General features: G+C 38.3%; 2 protein-coding genes and 1 pseudogene across 4 annotated transcripts; 1 reads left to right on the top strand and 2 right to left on the bottom strand.

Annotated features, from left to right (window-relative positions):
- Positions 1-1,742: 1,742 nt before the first annotated feature.
- On the top strand, positions 1,743-2,719 carry LOC141673942 (uncharacterized). Its single transcript, XM_074480669.1, has 2 exons — positions 1,743-2,225; positions 2,354-2,719. The coding sequence occupies exons 1-2, from the start codon at positions 1,746-1,748 to the stop codon at positions 2,717-2,719; spliced, it is 846 nt and encodes a 281-aa protein (XP_074336770.1). The 5' UTR covers positions 1,743-1,745.
- Positions 2,720-10,089: 7,370 nt separating this feature from the next.
- LOC141672465 (endoglucanase 16-like) lies at positions 10,090-12,798 on the bottom strand (annotated as a pseudogene).
- A 542-nt stretch (positions 12,799-13,340) lies between these two features.
- Positions 13,341-18,540, bottom strand: LOC141670801 (fatty-acid-binding protein 2). Of its 3 annotated transcripts, none has more exons than XM_074476797.1 (11): positions 18,353-18,540; positions 17,398-17,967; positions 17,016-17,235; positions 16,278-16,353; positions 16,087-16,189; positions 14,599-14,667; positions 14,443-14,479; positions 14,285-14,359; positions 14,142-14,193; positions 13,866-13,910; positions 13,341-13,680 (listed from the first exon to the last, which is right to left on the bottom strand). In XM_074476797.1, the coding sequence occupies exons 2-11, from the start codon at positions 17,883-17,885 to the stop codon at positions 13,583-13,585; spliced, it is 1,263 nt and encodes a 420-aa protein (XP_074332898.1). In that variant the 5' UTR covers positions 17,886-17,967; positions 18,353-18,540; the 3' UTR covers positions 13,341-13,582. The 3 variants fall into 3 exon arrangements, with proteins under 3 accessions (XP_074332898.1, XP_074332899.1, XP_074332900.1); XM_074476798.1 differs by having other exon boundaries at positions 17,398-17,908; XM_074476799.1 differs by lacking the exon at positions 18,353-18,540 and having other exon boundaries at positions 17,016-17,284; positions 17,398-17,534.
- Between the last annotated feature and the right edge of the window lie 3,940 nt (positions 18,541-22,480).

Here is a 22,480-nt window from a genome sequence, read left to right as displayed (position 1 = left end):
TTTGCTTATTAGACACCCCCTTCAATGGGATTTTGTCCTTTATTTACAATCCTGGGCTCTCCTTACAATCTGGGCCTTCTTGGGCTTTACATAATGTATTGTGATTATTCTAACTATAATTCCTTTGGGCCGTCTTGTTCTGGTCCAACATTAGTCCCCCTCCTTGCTTTGCGCGATATCTTTAGATTTGCGTTTTCGTGCTCTCCACCCTTGCGCTTTGAATTCCGAGGTTTTTGTCTTGATACCTGAATAAAGTTAGTGACCGGACAGGATAATGAAATGAAGGGAAAAATTAGTGAAAAAACGAACGAACGAAGCAAAAGAAAATAAGAAATAACTGTTAATTCGAGATAGGAGTCAAATGTGTGTGTCCGAAAAAAGAAAGGAATTAAACGTAATGCTTTTTTTTTTTTTTTTGAAGGTATATATCCGCTCATGTGTGTTTTTGAATTTATTTTTCCAGGTTTTTTTTTTGTTTTTGCAGGTTTCCAGGCTAACCTCTTCGACTTCCTCTCCAGGTATCTAAAAGGGGATTGCAGCGCGTTCTGGGCTCGCACTGTAAGTCGTCTACTCTCTCTCTCTATTCCTTTTCCTTTTTATCTGCGGGTCGGTCGTGTTTATAGTTTACCGATTTATAATGGCCGACTTTCCTTCGTCGTCGTCGTCGCATAGTGCCACCAACCGGGACCCCGGGAAGCGACCGTTAGAGGAGGGTGACGAGGAGTCTGTTTTGAACTTGGATAATCTAGAGATCCCGGACCTAGGTCAGTGTGGATCCTTTGATTTCTTAGGAAGCGATGAGTTTTTGAGGGGGTGCCTCCAGGTCCTATGCCCTCTCCGCCCTTAAGTCCTCGTACCCTGGAACTTAGGAATAGAACGGTCGAGGAAAGTCTTCGACTAGGTAGGATCGAATTTGAGAGCAAACCTAGTTTAAACTATCTTAGTTATTACATCACCGTCGACCCCCCTGCGAGTAAGTTGGAGAAGTACATCGACCTGTCTAACGGCTACCGTTACCGAGTGCCGACAGCAGATGAGAGGGTTTGGATGATGCCCGAGTTCGGGATGCATGGGGTTGCGATGATAATGTTTCAGTTTGGTCTTCGTTTGCCCATGCATCCGTTCTTCCTGACGATGTATGAGGCTATCGGTTGTGGTTTAGGGCAGCTGACACCAAATTCTGTTGCTCAGTTAAGTGGTTTCGTGGCGCTGTGCTGTGATAAGGGTCGATCACCGACTTTGAAATTGTTTTTCTCTATTTATGGTGTGCGGTACTATGGTGGCCAAGTATATTTCGACTCCCGACATCGACGGATGAAGATTGTTAGTGTTAGGTCATCGAATTCTGGTTATCACTCGCAATGGTTGTACGTTGGGGGTCCTGACTTGGAATTTGTAAAGCCTTGCGGGAAAGTTAGCCAGGGCACGATTGATTATTTAAATAACATGGAGAAGCACGATACTGCCTACCTCGATGAGTTTCATGGGTCGAGGACATGGTATACGCACTTAGATTTGAAGGACTCTGGATTTTAGGGATGCACGATTGTAAGGGGGATGTATTAATTGTTATTGCCCTTATTTTGCTTATGTACTTAGTTTTTGTACTTGTCATTGTCGGCTCTTGCTTATTTTAATTTTCGTAAGTGCTTATATATAGGATGGCTGACTTATGGTTTTGTTTGTTTCTTTGTAGTGGAAGGCGCCTCACTTAAAAAGGTTTTAGACGGCGGATTCGAGGAGGAATGGACAAGGCGATGATGTTGTTATTGCAGCGTGCTGCGAGGAAGCCTGCTGATGCGGCCAGGGCTGGACCGTCGGGGGTTCCTCATTCAGTTTCAATTGAATTGCTTGATGACCAGGGAAACAAGGTAATTGAAGACAATGAGAGGGTTGTTTCAGATCTTGTCCGCGTGGAGGGCAACCCTCGAAAGCGGTTTCGGAGGGAGGATGATGAAGTGGTTGTTGGAGGCCGGGGGGTCGGGTTCGAGGGTGTGAACAAAGATGTGGCCACTGCCGGGGAAAGGGTTTATGGGAAGACCGTCGACCCTCGGTCGAAGAAAGAGGTGATGAGGGTCGAGATTCAGCCCACGGAGCGATGGACGGGGGGATCAACTGTGCCCTTGAGGGCACTTAACCTCTTTAACTTACCTCAGGACTTGGTTGCTTATGATGGGAGGAAGCGTGAGGACCTTGTTGATCGATGTAAGAGCCGGGCTGGGAGGGTACGTTCATTCCCTTCTCTTTCTTTTTAATGTGCATGTTTCTTTGTTTTCATGTTCGGTCATGGTCGTTTATAGTCATAGTTGCCGACCCTGTTTTCATGTCCCCCCCCTTTTTTTTTTGTTTGCAGTTTCTTTCCGATTTTATGCATATACTGGAGGATTACAAGGCTGATGTTGATGGTGAGGCTTGTTCCAAGCTCGAAGCTGAAGTTGCTGCCTTGAAGGGGGAAAAGAAGAAGATTGCGGTGGGTTTTGCGGAACTCGAGCACAGGGTGGCTGATTTGACTAAGGCAAATTCCGCACTGTCGAAAAAGGTTGCTGAGATGGAGGCTACAGAGCAGGTGTCGAGTGGGAGGATACAGGAGCTCGAGGGTCGACTGCTCGAGGTGGAAAGGGAGCTTGAAGAGGAAAAAGGCAAGCGCCAAGGCTTGCTTCGACAGGTCGAAGGAATGGATGGCTCCTACAAGTTGATTGTGAAAGAAAATGCGGATTGAAGACAGAGGTAGAGAAAGCCGTTGAAGATATCGCTGGTGCTCTGGGCGACGGTTATGGACGATGCCTTCGGCGGATGGAAGAGGCTGGTTTTGCCGTCGAGGGTCATGCCTTTGATGACTATCTTCGTGACCTGGCATCGAAGGGTGGTAACGCGTGAAGGCAGGGTATGCCCTGTGATTTTTGTAATTGAATTTGAACATTTTTTAAGTGTTTAAGAGCTTTATTGATACCAACATCATGGAAGTCCCAGAACTTGAGAAGTGTAGTAATCACTGTGGTCCTGTTTTGTAAGAAGTATAAGGTATGCGATCCATTGTTAAACTTATTTTCTACGATGTAATCAGTTACGTATTGGCTGTTTTGCTATCTATTTTTCTCGAGTTTGAAACATTAAGTCGTTTGTTTAGCTTCGTAGTCGAGTGTTTACTTATGAGAGAGATTTAATTGCCCGGACCCGTCGTCGTGAAGTGGTTTGTATACAACATTTTTAGAAATGAATGATTATTTTTAGTTAAGGAGCGTCAGAGGAAGTGAAAGTCTGTGCTTTTTCCAAGTTAAAGAAATTGGTTCATACGTAACCCTCGTAGCGACCCCTAGTATATCGAGGGTTTGTTTTTGAAATGGCATTTTACTGCCTCAAGATAACAAGTTACAACTGAGATTAAATTACTGATAGAACTTTTTGAGGTGAATTCCATTCCAAGCATTTTTGATGGATTTCCCGGCGAGGTGCGCAAGCTCATAGGTCCCGGGTCTTACAAGTCTCGAGATCCGATAAGGGCCTTCCCAAGCTGGTTTGAATTTTCCTGAGACAGTGGGTTGTGACGCTGCGGAATCTCTTAAGACAAGGTCGTTAACCTTGAAGTCTTTGGGTTTGACTTTTTTGTTGAAGTACCTTGCAGTTTTTTCTTGTTGGGCAACCATCCGCATTCGGGCTTCTTCCCTTGTTTCTTCTAACAGATCATTGTGAAGGCGGAGTCCGACGAGAGATAGAGCGGGATCGAATACGTCGATCCGTGGTGAGCTGAGACTTATCTCGACAGGTATGACAGCGTCGACTCCATATGCAAGTCGGAAGGGAGTTTCGCCCGTCGCACTTCGGGGAGTCGTCCTATACGACCACAATACATTCGGTAGTTCGTCGACCCAACATCGGGGTACTTCTTCAATTCTTTTCTTCAGGCCTTGTAGGATGGTTCTATTTGTTACCTCTGCTAGTCCATTTGCTTGGGGGTATGCTACAGATGCTTTGATGTGCTGGACTTTTAATTCGAGCAGAGCCTCCTCAAATTGCTTTCCTACAACACTGAGTGCCGTTATCAGAAACTAAGATTCTGGGGATCCCAAAGCGAAAGACGATGTATTCCATAACAGAATTCTATCCTCTCTTTTTCTCGTATTTTAGCAAGTGGCTTTGCTTCGACCCATTGGTTGCGTAATCCACCGCGACTACGATGTATTGGCACGATTCTTGGATTTTGGAAAGGGACCCACAATGTCTATTCCCCATTGGAAAAAGGGGCTTGGCTGAGAATAGAGTTCAGCTCAGTTGTGGGTCGACGGTTTTACTTTCCGTTGCAGCTGACATGCTTTGACATTTCTTGACGTATCTTCACAATCTTTCCGGATTGTAGGCCAGAACAGGCCTTGTCGGATAACTTTGAGGATATGTTTTTCCTCCTAGGTGTTCTCCACAGATTCCCGTATGTATTTCCACGATCGCTTGGAGAGCCTCTTCTGGAGACAAGCAACGGAGCAGAGGCTCAGATAGGGCACGTCGGTATAACTCCAACCCACAACACAGTAGTTCCTGGCTTTGAACATGAGAGTGCGGGCTTCGGACTTATGCTCAGGCAACTTGTTGTCAATATGTACTCAGGAAGGGTTGGCGCCAATCGCGACCTAGCCTGGATTGATTGACTGATATTTCGTCGATAGAGGGGGTTTCCAAAATGTCGACGTATGTTGGGCTGAGATTAGTGGGGAGACAGGAAGAGGCTAGTTTAGCTAGAGAGTCTGCCCACATGGTTTTCCTCCCATGTCGACGTTTGACATTTTCCATGAAGGGAATTTGCTAAGAAGCTCTTGTGTTCTTGTTAAATATCGGGACAATCCTTTCATTATGCGTCTTAAATTCGCCACTTATTTGTTTGCAAACCAACTGAGAATCCCCAAATATGTCAATGACCTCTGCTTCGAGATCGGATGCGAGTTTTAGACCGGCAATGAGTGCCTCGTACTCGGCCACGTTGTTTGTGGTGGAGAACCCGAACTTGAGAGCCTGCTGAATTTTGAATCCCCCTGGGCTGATTAATATGACCCCTGCTCCTCCAGAGCCGGACGTCGAGGAACCATCAACGAACAGAAGCCACGGACGAGACTGGTCCTCTTCAGGTTTGTGCGTCTTGGATTGGAACTGGCATTCGGCGACGAAATCTGAGAGAACTTGGGCCTTGATCGCCGTTCGAGGTTTATACTCGATGTAGAACTGGCTTAACTCGATGGTCCAAGCTGCGAGCCTGCCTGTTATGTCGGGCTTGTGCAGGATTCTTTTCAGAGGGAGATTGGTCAGGACATGGATTTCCCTCGCTTGAAAATAATGGCGTAGCTTACGACTCGCGACAACGAGAGCGTATACGAGTTTCTCGACTTGAGGGTACCTTGTTTCCGCGTCTCGTAGTGAGTGGCTGATGTAATATACAGGAATATCTTTTCCCTCATCGACACGGACCATACTCTCTGCCGCGACCGTTTCGTCGGAAGCTGAGAGATATACCCGTAGCGGCTCACCTGTTAAGGGTCGTGTTAAAACTGGAGGATTTGTCAAAAACATCTTTAGCTCTGTGAAATTCTTTTCACAGTCTTCGTTCCATTCAAACTGCGATGACCTGGAAGCTTTTTCATTGCAGAGAAAACGGGAGGCATCTCTTTGAAGATTGAGGAATGAACCTTCGAAGTGCGGCTATAACACCCTGTGAGTTTTTGTAAGTCTTTAATGGATCTTGGTTTGCTCATTTCTAGGATGGCTTTTGTCTGAGCTGGATCGGCCTCGATGCCTTTCTGGGTAACAAGGAATCCCAAAAATTTACCTGCAGTAAGGCCGAATGAACACTTTTGCCGGGTTCAGTCGCATGTTATTTGCCCTTGCATTGGTGAACGTTCTCGAAGGTCTGTCACGTGGTCGGAGGGTAGCTTTTGACTTTGTGATCATGTCATCGACGTATATTAGCATGTTTCTTCCTATCTGCGAAGAGAATATTTTATCCATTGTCTGCTGAAAGTAGCACCCGCGTTGATAATCCGAAGGACATTACTTTGTATCCAAAGACCCCTCTATGAGTGATGAAAGCAGTTTGTTGCCAGTCATGGGAATCCATCTTAATTTGATTATACCCCGAAAAGGCGTCCATAAAGGACAGGAGTTGCGTTTCCCGCTGTGGCGGCGATGAGTTGGTCGATATTGGGCAAAGGGTAAAAATCTTTAGGGCACGCCCTATTCACATCTGAATAATCAATGCACATTCTCCACTTCCCATTGCTTTTCTTAACCAGAACTACGTTTGATATCCACGTGGGGAATTGCACGGGCTCGATAAAACCGGCGTCGAGGAGTCTGTCGACCTCATTGGTCGATGGCTGCTCCTTTTCTCGGCCGAGAATATACGTTGTTTCTGGTGCACAGGCCTGGTGTCTTTACTGATGTGCAGCGAGTGTCGAGCAGTGGTCTCTGGGATGCCAGGCATGTCTCTCGGGACCCAAGCGAAAATGTCGGAGAATTTCCCGAATGAGGTTTGTGATATCTCTTTTGAGATCTGATGAGAGGTTTTTGCCAATTCATGTTGTTTTATCTGGGTTTCCTTCAAATACTTCTATATCTTCTGTTTCTTCGAGAGGGGAGCATGAATTGCTTGTGGATGAGTCAACCAATTCTCTTGGGTCGATATCTAGTACTTGATTGACTTCTAGCTCTTCCTCTGTCTTTTTTCTTGGAGAAACGGTGGTTAGATAGCATTGTCTTGCTGTTACTTGATCACCAATCATTTCTCCCACGCCGAAATCTGTGGGAAACTTCATTTTCAAGTGGGAGATAGATGTTATAGCTCGGAGCGCGGTGATCGTTGTTCGTCCCAAAATGGCGTTGAAGCTTGAGGAAGCGCTAATCACATGGAATTTGACCATTTTCCAAATCTGACAGGGAGGGGAACCGAAAAGCACTGGCATATCGATGGTTCCTACAACGTGAACCTCATTGCCTGTGAACCCGTATAGCGGGGTTCGGGAGTTTTCGAGTCTTCGATCTCCTATGTCCATTCGGGAAAAAGCATGGTGATATAACACGTCGACGGAGCTACCATTATCGACCAACATTTTCTTAACCGTATTGTTTCCCCACACGTGTTGTGATGACGAGAGCATCTTGATGACCTTCGATGAGACCGGGACGATAATCGTCATCCGAGAAAGAGATGACCAGGGAGGGATTCACTCGAGGGCGTTTTAGCTGTCGAGGGATTGACATTAAAGACTTCTCGAGCATAAATCTTGCGAGAGTTGTGGGAGAGACCCCGGCGGCTACGCCGCCAAAAATAACGTCGATTACACGGTCGTTTTCGCCTCGATGCTGACGTCTGGGTTCATCATCGTGTTGCACATAGTGGACTAGTTGCCCTCGACGAATTTTCCTTCGATGAGATTGCTTAGTTGAAAACATTGCTCTGTTGTATGGCCGGTGTCTTCATGATATTCACAATATCTGGAGCTTGGGGGTCTTCCTGGTTTCATGGGTCTTGGAGGGCGATAGTCCGGTTTCCGTTTTTAACACCGCCAAAATTGTCGTTTTCCTCAGTATTGAGTTTTGTGAACTCTTTTTCAGATCGATTGTGGGGTTGCTAATCCCTTTCTCTTCTATCCCTCGGGGGGAGGTCCGATGTGCGAGGCGGGGGCGACGTTCGTACTTTGACGACCTCCGTGGAGATTGTATACAGCTTACCGCTTCTTGAAGCATCATGCGGTGTTCTATAATCTGGAACGCAGCCTGTAGTGTTTTCGGCCTTTTTTCAAAGATCTCTTCTAAAAGGAGGCCATGCCTAGACTTATCGATGCCCGCTGTCAGGAAATTGACAGCCATCTGTTCTATTAAGTCTGGAATTTCCGCTATTTCTTCCCTGAACCGGGTTAGAAAACTCCTGAGACTTTCGCCGGAGCGTTGATGCATTGTCATCAAGGATGCAGTAACTTTGATTCCTTTGTAGTTGCTGGAAAATCGGGCTTGAAACTTGCTTTTCAGGGTTGTCCACGAGTCGATTGACCGAGGTGGCAAGTTACTGTACCATCGGAGAGTCGTGCCTTGAAGGCAAGTGGAGAAGAACTGACACCTAGCGATCTCCGAGTGGCCGAAGAAAGCCATGCGGCCGTCAAATGTATTTAGAAATGCTAGCGGGTCCGAGGATCCGTCGAAATGATCGAGAGCGGGCGTTTTCAACGTCCTGTCGATGCGCGCCTTCTCAAGCACTAACGATAGGGGGCTCTCAGAAACGGTTTCAAACCCTGCCTGATTTCTCATCAAGGTACGCATCTGGGCAATTTCTTCCTGCATTTTAGCGAACTCCTCGTGAGATATAGATTCTGTGGATTATGTCTAATGTGAGACATCGGCAGATGACACTGTCTTCTGTCGACGTTCGCGAGGTTGCGAATATGTTGACTCCGCCGAGGGCTCATATTCGTACTCCGCATCATCCTCATCATAAAATTCATCATCTTGTCCTTCATTTTGAATTGTAGTTTGTTGGAGCTCTCGACGGAGACGGTGAATCTCACGTTTTCGCTCAAGTTTAGCCTGCAATCTCTGAGCTTCGCGCTCTAGAAACTCGAGTTCTTCATCTGAATCAAGGGAATCTTTCGGATTTCCTTGGTTTTGGGCTTTTAGCCTTTCTTTCTGTTCCAAATGTAGCCGAACGTCGCTCGAGAGAACTTTTTTTCCTTTAGATGTTTGAACTCTAAAACGCTGGTCTGACACAGCTTTTCTTTTTCTGTCCCTTTGGAGAGAGTCCTTCAATCCTAGAAATTGATCTTCTGGAGGAGCCTCAGGTGGAGGGAACAGACACTTCGGCTTCAATGCCGGTTGTTTTGGAAGCTCGCGATCGTCGTGGGTCGAGGGGTCGGCGGCAACTTCTGCCGTCAACTTCTTTACCTGAGTTGGTCCGGCGGTTCCCGGATCAAGCTCTTCTACAATCATCTTCTGGTTGGATCTTGTTAAAGCAAAGCTCCTTCTAGCGCCAAATGATGTACCAATAATATTATTAGTCTATATTTTTAGGAGATGATCTTCTTTGCTTAATTAGCCAACCCCTTCAAATGGGATTGTTGTCCTTTATTTATACTAAGTCCCAAATGGGCTCAATCCTTACAATCTGGGCCTTCTTGGGCTTTACATAATGTATTGTGATTATTCTAACTATAATTCCTTTGGGCCGTTTTGTTCTGGTCCAACAACTTTATATGTAATATGAGCGGATTTTTATGTATATTTTTATATTATTTAAAATTATAATATATTTTTTTAATCATTACATTATTACTATATTTATAAATAATAATATAAATATTTGTTATTGGCGAAATTCGAACTTGAATCTTGGGTCGCGTATAAATAATAATATAAATATTTGTTGTTGGCGGGTTCAAATTTGACAGTTTGAGTAGTGTATATTATTTTAGTACTTGAATCTAACGGTACTTATTAGTTGATTAAAAAAATCCGACGGTCATAAATGGGGATAACCAAATCAATCAAAAAAAGTTACACCAAATTATACCACATTCATGTTATTATTGTTAGTAGCTTAAATCTCGTGCGATGCACGAATTTCCTTTAATATTTACAATTTTATTTATCTCGTCATATTATAATTTTTAAATATTTATATAAATATAATAATAATTATAAATTTATAAAAAATAATAGAATAACATGTGGTAGCATTTTAGTAAAATAAGTATTATATATAGTACTTTAACAGTTTAGTAGTTTAACACATATATAACACTATTTATTTATTTATTTTAATAATAGGAAAAGCGCTTGTAATTTAGTAAAATAAGTACACTATGTATAGTTTGTATTAGTTTAATAATTTAGTAGTTTAGTGGATAACATTATTTATTTACTTTTTTAATAATCAAAATTAGGGAATAACAGTTGAAACAAATTATAACTAATTCGGGTTATTATAATATAGCTAGTATAGATTATAGGTTATTATAGTATAGTATAAAAATATAGATACCAAAGTCTCAATTACCCTGGTTAAAAATTTATCTTTAGTAATTCGATTTTGACACACCAAAAATTTCTTAGAACATATACTTTAATTATAAGATTATAAGTCATATTAGTAAAAAAAGTCTTAATTACAATACTTGATCAATGTACATTTCCTACATTATCAGCTAACTCTGGTGAGCATAATCCCTAGGTCATGGCAACTCCAAAAATAAACTTGTTCTTGGTTTCTTCTTGTTCTTCATAATTAAGACGCCATGAACCACTAATAAGGAAGAATACCAGGGGTCACATTTGAGCATGAGACGTCATGGCTAGCTTGGCTAGGACACCTACAGCTAGGGAATTACAATAAGTTACAGGCTCAGTGTAGGAGGAAGCAGAACGAAGATCCTGGAAATTGTCGGTCTTATCCGGGCCACCAACAAAGGCTCCTGTTAGCTCATTGGGGTTTGGTTTATTTGGATTGAACCAGTCATTAAAGCTCATGCCACAGTTCACTTCTTCGTTAGCAGCCAATGGTGGAACAGAAGCTCCTCTGTGATGAGCTTGTGTTGGTGGATTCTGACCAAATCCTACCATGTATGATCTTTTTTGAGGATTTTCCCCTAAAAGATAATCAATCTGCATTGCATGCACAAACCTCTAGTACTATATCTGTTGTACTTTTGACAAATGAAATATAGGACAGTTAATTACCTGTTTTTTAGCAAAATCAGATACTTGAACACAAGTGATTTGCTTGTTGCCGCATTGAACATTTTCATTGTGTCGAGCTAGGAGATCACCGTATATGCTGAGGAGGAAAGCAGTACCCGTAACATATTGACCATTGGCACCGTCTCTGAGGTGAACCATACCGCCAGGAGTTATAAAAACCTGGTGGTAAGGACTGTCTGGATGAGTGGAGCAAATATAACCATCTGCATGATCTTTATAGTCTTCAAACTCTTTTTGTCCTTGCCAAAATAACTGCATTTATTTGTTTGTCAAAATGAATCTGGTTAAATAAAAAACATGAAGGATGTATTTAAAAAGTCATGAGTTCTGTTGACGATATTCTAATAAAGCGAAATTGTTACTTCAGCAAGGAGGACTTGACTGCCAGAATACTTGAGATCCCAATTGAACTCGTTAACATTAGCAGGAACGGCCTCCTCTGTTATGAACTGGTGGTACACATCTTGTTTAGTTGCCTTGTATAGCCATACTGCTGCCCACAACAATTCATCCTGCATACAGCATTTGGTTCATATATTATTGTCATAGATGTACATACGTTTTCTTAACAAATTCAGCTGACCATGCAAATGTAATTATGTTAACATGCATGTATATTTTAGAAACTGATCATACTTACATTGAAGCCTGAATATGAGCAGTAGAAAGGGCATTCTCCATCAAAAGTCCCTCTATGATCTCTGGCAAATCTAAATAGCTGCATGCAAGAAACCAAAAAAAGGTGAATTTCCATTGCATTATAGAGAAATTATAGAATATAGGGATGGACAGGTAGATGTTAGTGCAAGTACGTCTTCCGCCTTGGTAGAGAGACGAGTAGCATAAGGTTCATCAACGCCTCTAAAGACCATGGAAGCAGAAGCCATAGCGGCAGCAGTTTCGGCAGCAATCTCACTTCCAGGTGTACTTGGATCAATCTTCAGTACTGTTCTTGGTGTTTGCATCTTTTCTGGATTTACCCAACACTCATGATCTTTGTTGGGATCTCCTACCTAGGTATTTCAGCATGATGCATTCATACGACATATTTAAGTTTCAGTCAGCAAAATCTACCAACACTGAGAAGTGAGAATCCTTTTGTATTTATTTGTAACTGTAAATTAATGTTTTTGAATGAAAGACTCTGAAGTCTAAACATAAATGAGACAAATATGGGCTGCTTATCAGGGTTACCTGGACATATAATGTGTTTGGGGTAACACTGGCTTTCAAAAATAATCTGTACCCCAACGGATAGCAGCCCTGGCATTTTCCAGTTCTCCTGCACTTTCAAGTTCTTTCTGATAAAAAAGAGCCGCCCATGACAATGTTGTAACTGTGAATGCCATAGGCAGACCATATTTCACATTGTCTCCTGCATCATAGTATCCTCCCACCAGATCAACCTACATTGTACACACACAAAATTACCATTAACTTTCCTCCAAATATTCATCAAAGAAACAAAATTATCATAATAACTGCAATACGAAACACTTACATTGGCTTCTTTACCATCATTAAGAGCAGAATCACCTCTCCAAGGAACCCTGTTATTGGGAGGGAGTTTTCCTGATCTTTGTGCCTCTAAGAATATAAGTGATTTTGTCAAAGCCTCCTTATAATTAAACTGACCATTGGCCACATGAACAAATAAACCTTCAAAAATAGCAAGCCAAGCCATAATTATGGCTGCTGCTGCTCCTCTTCCGCCATTCCCCATCAACACTAAACTAGATGGTCAACTTAAATTTTCGAAAAAGAAAAAACAAAATATACATGAACAGAGATAGTGGGTCAAGACAGCTGGTTTTTTCTTCAATCATGGAAAACACAGTGGTTGCATGCATTGGAGGGAACACAGAAAAAGTACAGAAAGTTAGTGGATTCAAGGAAGTTGGAAAATTAACATGTTCAGAAAACACGCCATTGTTCTAATGGTTCATAGAAAAACAGGGAATTTGTAGGGTTGGGAAAGACTATTGCACAATAGCTTCTGAATGCTATCAGTGGTAGTTAAATCTAAATTGCTGTTTGTTTTTCTTTGCATCTATATTTAGGTAACAGATTTCTCGTCTCTGGATCAACTTTTATTTTCCTTGAGCTGTATTAAAATTTGAATAATGGTTAACAGACTTTAGATGTTTTAATATGATTATCTGTTTCAGTGAGACATTGACACAATGTTTAAGTGTGTACTTAATTTTTTTGGATCGAGTGTATTTGAGTCGGTCTTATTATAAAAAAACAATAATTTTTTAAATTTACAAAATATATGTATCAAAATAGGAATCTACTTCTTAAGAATACATCTTTTATAATTAAAAAAAAAAAACCATGTACTGGAAAATAGCACGTCCACTTTCATATTATTTATATAAATTTACCGAAAGTCTTTTTCGTTTTTAGACAAACATATTTCCACTTGATTATTTTTGTATATAATTAAAATCATATATAATACAACTCCATTTCAGATTCCTGGTGGAGGGTCAAGCTAATAGCGGAATCAAATTTTAATACATTATTAATTTGAATAATTTAGAACTATTGCTTTATATATGCAACTTCATATGATTCAACACTGCAGAATCTAGATTTCTTAAAACGGAAAAGAACCTAAATAATATTAGCAATAAAAATGCTATACAACAAACAGTAGTATTCAAGAAACAAAATATGGAAGAGACTAGTCCACTACTGGTTGAGTTGAACAAGGTTCTGTTATACCAGCACATATATGCATTCCCGATATTATGTGGATGGAGCAAAGCCCTGTACTTATGCTGTATAGGGAGGCATGGAACGTTATTTGTGCATGCCATGCTACGGAAGAACAGAGACAATGAGTTGTTGCTTAGCACCTCCTTATCATACTTGCTACATTTCTCCCTATTTCTTCTTTTGTTTGTTCACAGACAGGAACATCTCCAATGTACATATCAAAGAATGCCCCTAACAGTGTAGAACCTCATGTTAATCTATATGTACACATTTTACACAAGTATATATATATACACATTTGAACCTAATTCTAAGTCCAAGTTAAAGTGGTTCACTGCTATGTCTTAATCACCGAGATTCCAATGCAAAAATATACATGAGCAAAGAGGATAACTCAAATTAAACAGATTACTCACTGCACAAATCCTTGCTTTGAACTGCTCCAATTTCATCTCCTCCAACTGAAAATATATATAATTCACTGTAAAGTTCTGACAGATTTTAATAAAGAGCACTTGGTCCTAGTAAACAAATGCAAATACTACAACATGGATGGGGCCAAAAATGTTCAAAGCATCAACTTAATAGGCGTACGAAAAATATAAATTGGTGATAAAAGTTTATGAAATTTAGATAGATGCAACTATAGGTATGCACATATAGCCAGTGAGAGCTGAATTATCAAATCTTACTTTCTGTAATTAAATTTCCATCTGCTGTTCTCTTGAAAAAAATTGTTGTTCCCTGGATATTGTAAAGTACAGATCAGCCCTTCTGCCAAATAAAAGGCATATACTCCTTTTATCAAGTACAAAAAGGTTTTAAATCAAATTACCGCACGTATGGGAATATCTTCGGCGAAAAGAGAACCAAATTTTCTCACACAGTCGATATCACTGTTTGGGTTCGTCTAACGAACAATAAAACTTTGTCAGGAGTTGTAGATAATGATTCGCCAAGTATATAAATATATTCCAGAAGCACATAGTTTACCTTAATCAATCGAGCTCGAAGAGATTTTTCAAAAGCACTGCAAGAAGCAAACAAATAAATATAACAAATAAATACACCAGATTTCATGTACATAAACTTCCATGCCTCACACATATTTACTTCTCAGAAAAGCTTTCAAAAGAAATATAAACATACCTTCTAACTGTATTAATTTTAATCCCGTTGGCACTAACCACGAGTCTAATAGTCATGCTAATGTCCTCCCTGAGACATCCATGTATAATTAATTCAGAAAACAATGAGCATATAAATATTTACATATAATATGGAAAAGGCAATCTAGCCATCTTTCAAAAGTTTAACTATGTTCAGCAATAGTTCACAATAAATAATGAGTGTGCTGTATTTTTAATCCTAAAAATAATGAAACACTGGTGCTATCAAACTATATGGAGATGTTGCCTCTAACTTTTTATAAAGATTTCTGCGTGTCTGGACTTCAAGAGGGCATGTCTTCACTCTGATTTTTCAGGTCAACATACCAACTTGTCCTCGATAGTCAAAATCGATGCACCACAAAGAAGCGAACAAATGCATGAAGGCCTAATATTAAGTAATTAGCGAATGCAAGGGACAGAATAAATTCCAATGATCATCAGGTAGTAAAAAAATTCATCTTGACAAATTACCCAGGCAATGGAAAGTCAAAAAATAGAGTGACACGAGCACAAGTATCTCACCCCTCAATGATATAGAGTAATATAGTATTTACAAAATTCAAGATAATGTTATTTTGCCATTCATTCAGGACATATAGGAAGATGAAATTAAAAACTGATGGACATATAGGATAACATTTTTGTTCGTAAATGTTTTCTTGAAACAGCTAGGCATTTTTTTATAGTTGTTTCAACTAGATTAGTTCCCGGGCAGATGCCAGTTATATTTTAATTATTTTCTGAAAATTATTCTAAAATAGCTTACTTTGAATATATATTAATACAATATTTTTAAAACATAATAATGAGAATTGAATCAAATTATAAATTTAAAAAATAATATTACCCAAACTACAAATATTGATTATCAATTTTTTTTAAAATATAAAAATATAATAATGAATGTTTGTGTAAATAAAATTAATTTTGAATAAGATAAAATTAGTGAAGGAAATGGAATTATTGAAATTATTAATTTAAAAATATAAAAATGAGGAAGAAATAGAATGACAAATGAGTAAGAGAGAAAATAAGTGGACGTAATAAATGAAAAGAGGGGGAGAGAGAGAGGGAGAGAGAGAGATAGAGAGAGAGAGAGAGAGAGATTTGAATTAAAGTAAATTAAATGAGTAGAGGATTGTTAGTGGGATAATGACATCATCAAATTAATGAGAGCTTGACACATATGATTTGATGATGTAAACTCTTAAAATAGAGCTTGACACATAAGCTATGATGATGTCAGCTGTATTTTATTTTAGTATAATGTAGATTAGTGCTTTGTCGGGATTTAAGGATATCCAACTTGCCTATATGCTTCTAAAAGAAATATTAAAACATAGCTACCCTATGAAGATGTTTTTTTACTTTAACTACGAAATAATGTAAATTTGAAGACAAGAAAGCAACTCGGTAATCACCATCCTTCTCTGTTTATAGCCAAGCGCAAAATAAATGTGCATACCTGAGAAGATCCTGATAGAAGGAACGGTGTTTACATAGTTCACTTGCTGGAATAGAGCAATATTTCCGGCCCAATTTCTCACAGACATCAAAAGGATGAATATCTATTCAACATAAGTCCTTAATTAGTAGGAGAAACGTATCCACAGTTTAAGATATAATTAAAGAATTGACTGAAATTTATTTACTTACAGAAACCAAATGCATAAAGCTTCAGAGACTTAATTTTAATTATTTTCATTGTTCTGGATCCAGTTCCGACAAGCACCTTCAGTGATAATTAATGAAAAATGAAAACTTGAGCATGATTATGAGTAAAACAGATGCCAAATCATAAAAGAGAAAAATAAAGGTATTCTTGCACATAACTTTATTAATAAACTCTTAAAGTGGAAAACATAGTAGCAAATTAGACAAGTAGCATTAAAACACCTAATAAAACTATTCTCTGTTGAAAGAATTCACAAAGGAAAATATGAAAAAGATAAATTAGACTACTGATGATTAGACATGAAGCTTTTAAGGACTTTTTCAAATATAAATTATTAATTCCCCACAAGATTTTGAAAAAATTCAGCGGACTTTAGTTAAATTAGGCATTAATTTCAGGCAACCTGACAGGTTTATCAAGTACCATTACTGTTGGCACTACATTATAAATTAGAAGACAAGATACCCTTCCGTATTCAAAATAGAAAAACTTTAGTTAAGAAGCATAAAGTTTCAAATTCTATTTGAGAAAAATATTGATAAATTTATCAATTTGAAAGTGACAGGCTTCAATTAATCTTGATATTAAACTGGATATAAAATCTATAGTGTAGAGTTTGAGATTGGTGGAGCAGGTTACGAAACAAATTGCACATGTGAAATTCTAGTCTGACAATGAAAATGAAAATTATCAAGAGAAGCCACAAAATAAAAGATTACCTCTGACAGCCAATTTGAGTTGGTCTCTCCGTCTGAACCGTTTTCTAATATAGCTGGAAACTCAATGCCCGTCACAGGTTCAACTGCATGCCTTGAATAGTCTAAAGTAGATAAACAGAGATCACATCCACGGTGCTCAAAATTACTGGGACCTTGTTCCATGCATCTCTGCGATAGTACATCATCATTCTCATGTGGAAGACATACAACATTCTGAGATCTGTTACCAACACCATAAAAATAATATATCTCAGGATAGGCTAATTTTACTGCATAAAGAAAAAAAGGAAATTAAACTTGTGGCAATAACCCTCAACATAAATCTATCTACTGTCAAGCAAGCTTTTTCAACAAGCAATAGCCTTGTTACAAGGCAACTTACTCATTATTGAATGGTGGTACTAAAGCTGCAGCTAATGAGATCATAGGAAAAGATTGAAGCTGCTCGGCATGTTTGTACAATTGTCTCACACCGAAACTCGAAATCTTTTCAAAAAACAACGGGATGGAAGAATCTCCCATTAATTTAAAACTGCGACTAAATCCAGTGAGATTCTGGGCAGTAAAGTAGTTCACTTGCGTATAAGATCTACATCTTCCTGTATTTGGACCAACATGATCGCCCGCTAAATTATGATGCATATTGGAACTCGGCCTACTGGCAAGCCACAATAGCAAAGCGCCTGTAAACTTTGACATACAGTTGAAAGCATCTTGTAGAGCCATACTTCCAGAAACATAAAAGTATCTTGAATTGTCGACGAACGAACTAATATTGGTTAACAAATTCGGGTTGACAAGGGGTTCCACGGGAAACATATAAGATGACCACCCATCATGATCCCGGGGAAACAACCAAATATTCCGCATATTGATTTGAACCTAATTCAATTCTACAAGACACAAGTCTTTATCATTTCTTCAACAACCAACAATTGAAGCTACAACATTTCTACAAGAAAAAGCAAACAATTTGACAACAAACAAATCAATGAATCAAATAGAACTCTCTTAAAAACCCATTATATAACAGCATTATAAGAAAAGGAAACACAAAATCAAGAATGCAATACAGACATAAAAGCTAATATCATCAGAAAATCAAGAATTAGCTTAAACCCATAAAAAGTTTACAACTTTTTTACATATACACACAGAATTGACACAAATATATCTCTAACAGTTCCATTCACCTCAATGACTTGCACAAACCCACAGAAGCACATTTTTAGCAAATTTTAATTTGACAAATACCCAGATGAACATAAAAAAATATTAACGAGTATAATGAAGCAAAATGAATAAATAACATAGAAAATTGAGGAAATGACACAAACCTGATGAGAAAACAAAGTTGAATACAAAAGATTAATGAAGAAAGGGGGTCTTGGAGCATTAAAACAACAAAGCTTTAGGGGGTTTGAAGCACACAAATAATATTTGGAATATGCGATTGTATGTATTTCTGACGTAACAAAAACAAAACAGAGATACTTGGAACCAGAATTTCCCTTTCAAAACTTTAACACACCAAAAAAATGAAATGAAATTAGATATAGAGTCTAAGTTTGATGGAGAACACTTTTTGTTGAAACAAGAGACCATTTATGTTCTGTAATTAAAATTTTGCACACAAATATTCCAAAATGTATTATTTTGTATCTAGAATTATTATTATTTTATTCAAAATTTTGAATATCGTACATATATTGCATGTGCATGTAGAATATTACAAAATATTTTATTGTATGAAACATATTTAGTTCGCATAACATTTGTTCAAATTGTAGAACATATACATTATACTTATTACACCTAAATGATCATTTTAATGAATTAGTGATATCCGTAAAACATACTTCACAAAAAATAATATATTTCATAATATTTTGGTTGCAGAACATACAGTATGTGGTCTTAGAGGTCTCCGATAAAAATGTGGTCTCCATAAAACTTATATATATATGCGCATATATATGTTGTAATTTATAATTTTAATATATTATTGGTTGGATCGAATCTTATATATCTTTAATAATAATTTTAAGACTATATCTAACATTTTTCAACAATTTGATCCAACGGCTCTAAATTTAGTAATCAAAGGATCAACAATCAAATTTTTAAACATTTCATTTTTAATATAATAGTACATATATATATATATATCTCGTTGGTCCGGTTTTTAATATTTGTCCTTTATTTTTCTGCACATAATTTAAGGTGTATTAAGAGCATAGTTAAAATAATTATTTTTTAAATTATTTTTGTAAACTTTAGTATAAGTTGTATATTTTTATTTCGAAAAAGAAAAACTCAAAAATTATTATTAACTACGACTTGTATAATTATAATGCCAGTTAAAATAATAGTTATTATAATACGAGACAAAATAACGTATATTAGCATTAAGTCGTAAGTTATACATATTTGAGTTTTGCTTATATTTTCAAAATGTATATTCTATAATATTAAACATCTTTTATAAAATTAATTAACTTATTCAAACTACCTAACAAAATGAGCCGACGTATGATTGGTAGGGTTGAGTTGTGAATTTATTTTTTACGAATTGAATTATAAATCTATTTTTACGAATTATGTTAAAAAAATTCACATTGAAGTAATGAATTGCATAAATCTCTATAAGAGGTCAACCCAATCCATGAACACCCACCGTATTTCATAACCTTTTTTTGAAAAGAAAAGAAATTGAAAGAATTTATTTCTTCATTAGAACCTTTTTTTGAAAAAAAAAAGAAGTTGAAAAAATTTATTTTTCATCTTGTTCCTAAGTAATTTTCCTAGAAGAAAATAAAAGTGTTATGGATTAAAACTAATATATATATTTGATGTATTTAGTACTAAGGAACGTGAGCTTCAAGGCTCGTTTTGACTGCTCTTGTGTTTCGTGACTCAATCTGCCTTAACAAGATGCCTACGTACCTTGCTGATTGCCAAGGATCAAGTCAAAAAACGTAGTTCTGATTTGTGGGGTGAGACCCCTTATATAGATGTGGGAGTCCTTGAATTGGACTTGGTATAGGAGACTTGGTGGTCAAGTCTCCGAATTAGGATAGACTTAGGAGTCTTAGGGAGTAGGAAGCTGATTCCTTATCCCATGAGGTTCCTTGGAGGCCAATCTACAAGGATTAATATCCTCACTAGGACTTATCTTAATAGTTGTTTCTCTCCCTTATTTATTAATTACGAAATTAATAAATAATCAGGGTTTTTGGGCCTTCTTTGTTTCATCAGGCGTGATCTGGTCCATCAGGCCTGATCAACATGTTAACCTTTCTGGTCTGAATGTCATACATCTTCTTATTGGGCCTTGCAGCCCAAACTGTAATATTTAATTATGTAATCAGGATTTATTTATCCCTATCATTTGCCCCCCAACTTTTGGGAAACATTGATTAGGTTTCGCAGAAGTTAAGTCTATCCATTCCCTTACAGGGTTTCGTTTTTGCGTAAAGTGTGGAGCGACCTACACGTTTACAACGAATGTTCCTTTTATTCAGGATTTATCTTAATTTCCAGGAATTTTTCCCTTAATTCAGGGATTTTTCCCTAATTTTCTGGATTTTTCCCTTAATTTCTAGGATTTATCCTTAATTTTCTGGATTTTTCCCTTAATTTTTGGGATTTATCCTTATTTTTCTGGATTTTTCCCTTAATTTCTGGGATTTATCCTTATTTTTCTGGATTTTTTCCCTTAATTTCTGGGATTTATCCTTATTTTACTGGATTTTTCCCTTAATTTCTGGGATTTATCCTTATTTTTCTGGATTTATTCCTTATTTCTGAAAATATTAGCATTTTTCAGAAAATATTTTAAGGAATTTCCTTATCTTTCTGTAATTTTCCAGGAATTTTTCCTTCTTTTTCATCCCCCTTTTTCCTTTTTTCTTTTTCTCTTTTTTTTATACAGATTTCGACCAGGATCCTGGTCGAATTAACCTCTGCTGTGCCTTGGTCGAAGGCTTTTCGAGGAGGATGCATTCGATCAGGAATCCTGGTCGAATTTCGGCCAGGATTCCCCCCCCCTTTTTTTTGTCGACTAAGAATTTTTCGACTAGGATTTTCGTCCCTTTCGGTCAGGATTCTTGTGTTTCTGACCGAATTAACCATCTTTTTTGCCTTGGTCGAAGCTATTTCGAGCAGGATTGGTTCGACCAGGATTTTCTCTTGATTTCTAGTCGAATGAGTCTAAATTCTGGTCGAATTAAGCTTATTTTTCAGCCTTGATCGACAAAACTTTGACCTCGGGAGCTTCGATCAGGATTCCTTCGTGTTTCTTGGTCGAATGGATCTTCTTTCTGGTCGAATTAAGGCTGTTTTTTAGCCTTAATCGACAGGGTTTCGACCTCAAGCCATTCGACCAGGATGTCTTTATGTTTTCTGGTCGAATGGGTCAGGAATATTTACATAATGATTTTTTGCATATACTTTAGATTTGGGCCCTTAAATCTGGGCTAAATTTTCTTGGGCCAACCCTTCTAATGGGTTTTTCTTTTTCACCCCTAAAATCACTTGGGCCTAATACAAAGGCCTTTTTACCTGGGCTTTTTAAATACTTGGGCCCTTAACTGGGCTTGACTTTTTCAAGGTTTTTCTAGAATTGGGCCTCATTTCTGAGCCCAAATTCCAAACTCTTCTTGGATTCTTCCAGTTTCTTCCAGAATCTCTTAAAAACCTAAGTTTTTCTTTTGTTTTTTACTGGAATTCTCTGGATAATTCCAGAACCTTCTAGTTTTTGGGCCCAAATGGGCTTTTTTAAGGCCCATTATCCCCCTTCCTTGGCTATATAAAGGTGGGGTGAGAGTTTGATTTCTCCACACCTCTCATTTCACCTCTCTACTCATTTCATAACTTCTCCTCATCCTTCCCCCTTCCTTCTAACCTTTCCTCTCTCAAATCCCCTCCCTTAGTTTTCCAACTTCAGGCTTTTTCCAGCTTACTAATGGCTAAAAAGAGTTCCGAGAGGGCAGCAAAGATAGCCTCGGCTTCAAAACGAGGTAAGGATATCGAGATCCGTTCTTCGTATATGTCTTTAATCGATATGATTAACACTAGGGGGGATGAATATGCCTCTACTGCACATCTCGATTCTTTTAATTATTGTAATACTTGGCACAACATAGATTTCGATAAACTAAATGCACGTTATAATGTCCTTCCTCCTCTTAGATTAGTTTCAGTCTCTGGTGGTGACCGTACTTGCCATTGGAGACCCGACACTCTCTTTATTTACACAGATGCCCTTAATGCTGGGCTTAGGTTTCCTTTCCACCCTTTTATTCCTCATCTTTTAGCTGATTTACAAATCAACCCGTGTCAGCTTCCTCCAAACGCTTGGAGGAACATTTTATGTTTTATGGTCTGCTGCCTTAGGGAGGGTTTTCCCCTTTCTGTAGCTATTTTTAGGAAAGTCTTTCAGTGCTATAATAGCTCTTCCAGTA

The sequence above is a fragment of the Apium graveolens genome, chromosome 7 (assembly GCF_009905375.1).
Source record: "Apium graveolens cultivar Ventura chromosome 7, ASM990537v1, whole genome shotgun sequence".
Lineage (NCBI taxonomy): Eukaryota > Viridiplantae > Streptophyta > Magnoliopsida > Apiales > Apiaceae > Apium > Apium graveolens.
The sequence above is the reverse complement of the archived record's forward strand: the minus strand, read 5'-3'. Positions and strand labels throughout refer to the sequence as shown.

Coding starts and splice junctions, on each gene's coding strand:
- LOC141670801 (XM_074476797.1), bottom strand. CDS start 17,885: ATGCGGAATATTTGGTTGTTTCCCCGGGATCATGATGGGTGGTCATCT. Junction 17,236..17,397: donor GTACCACCATTCAATAATGA/GTAAGTTGCCTT, acceptor TGTTGGTAACAG/ATCTCAGAATGTTGTATGTC. Junction 16,190..16,277: donor GCTTTATGCATTTGGTTTCT/GTAAGTAAATAA, acceptor TATGTTGAATAG/ATATTCATCCTTTTGATGTC.
- LOC141673942 (XM_074480669.1), top strand. CDS start 1,746: ATGGACAAGGCGATGATGTTGTTATTGCAGCGTGCTGCGAGGAAGCCT. Junction 2,226..2,353: donor GTAAGAGCCGGGCTGGGAGG/GTACGTTCATTC, acceptor TTTTGTTTGCAG/TTTCTTTCCGATTTTATGCA.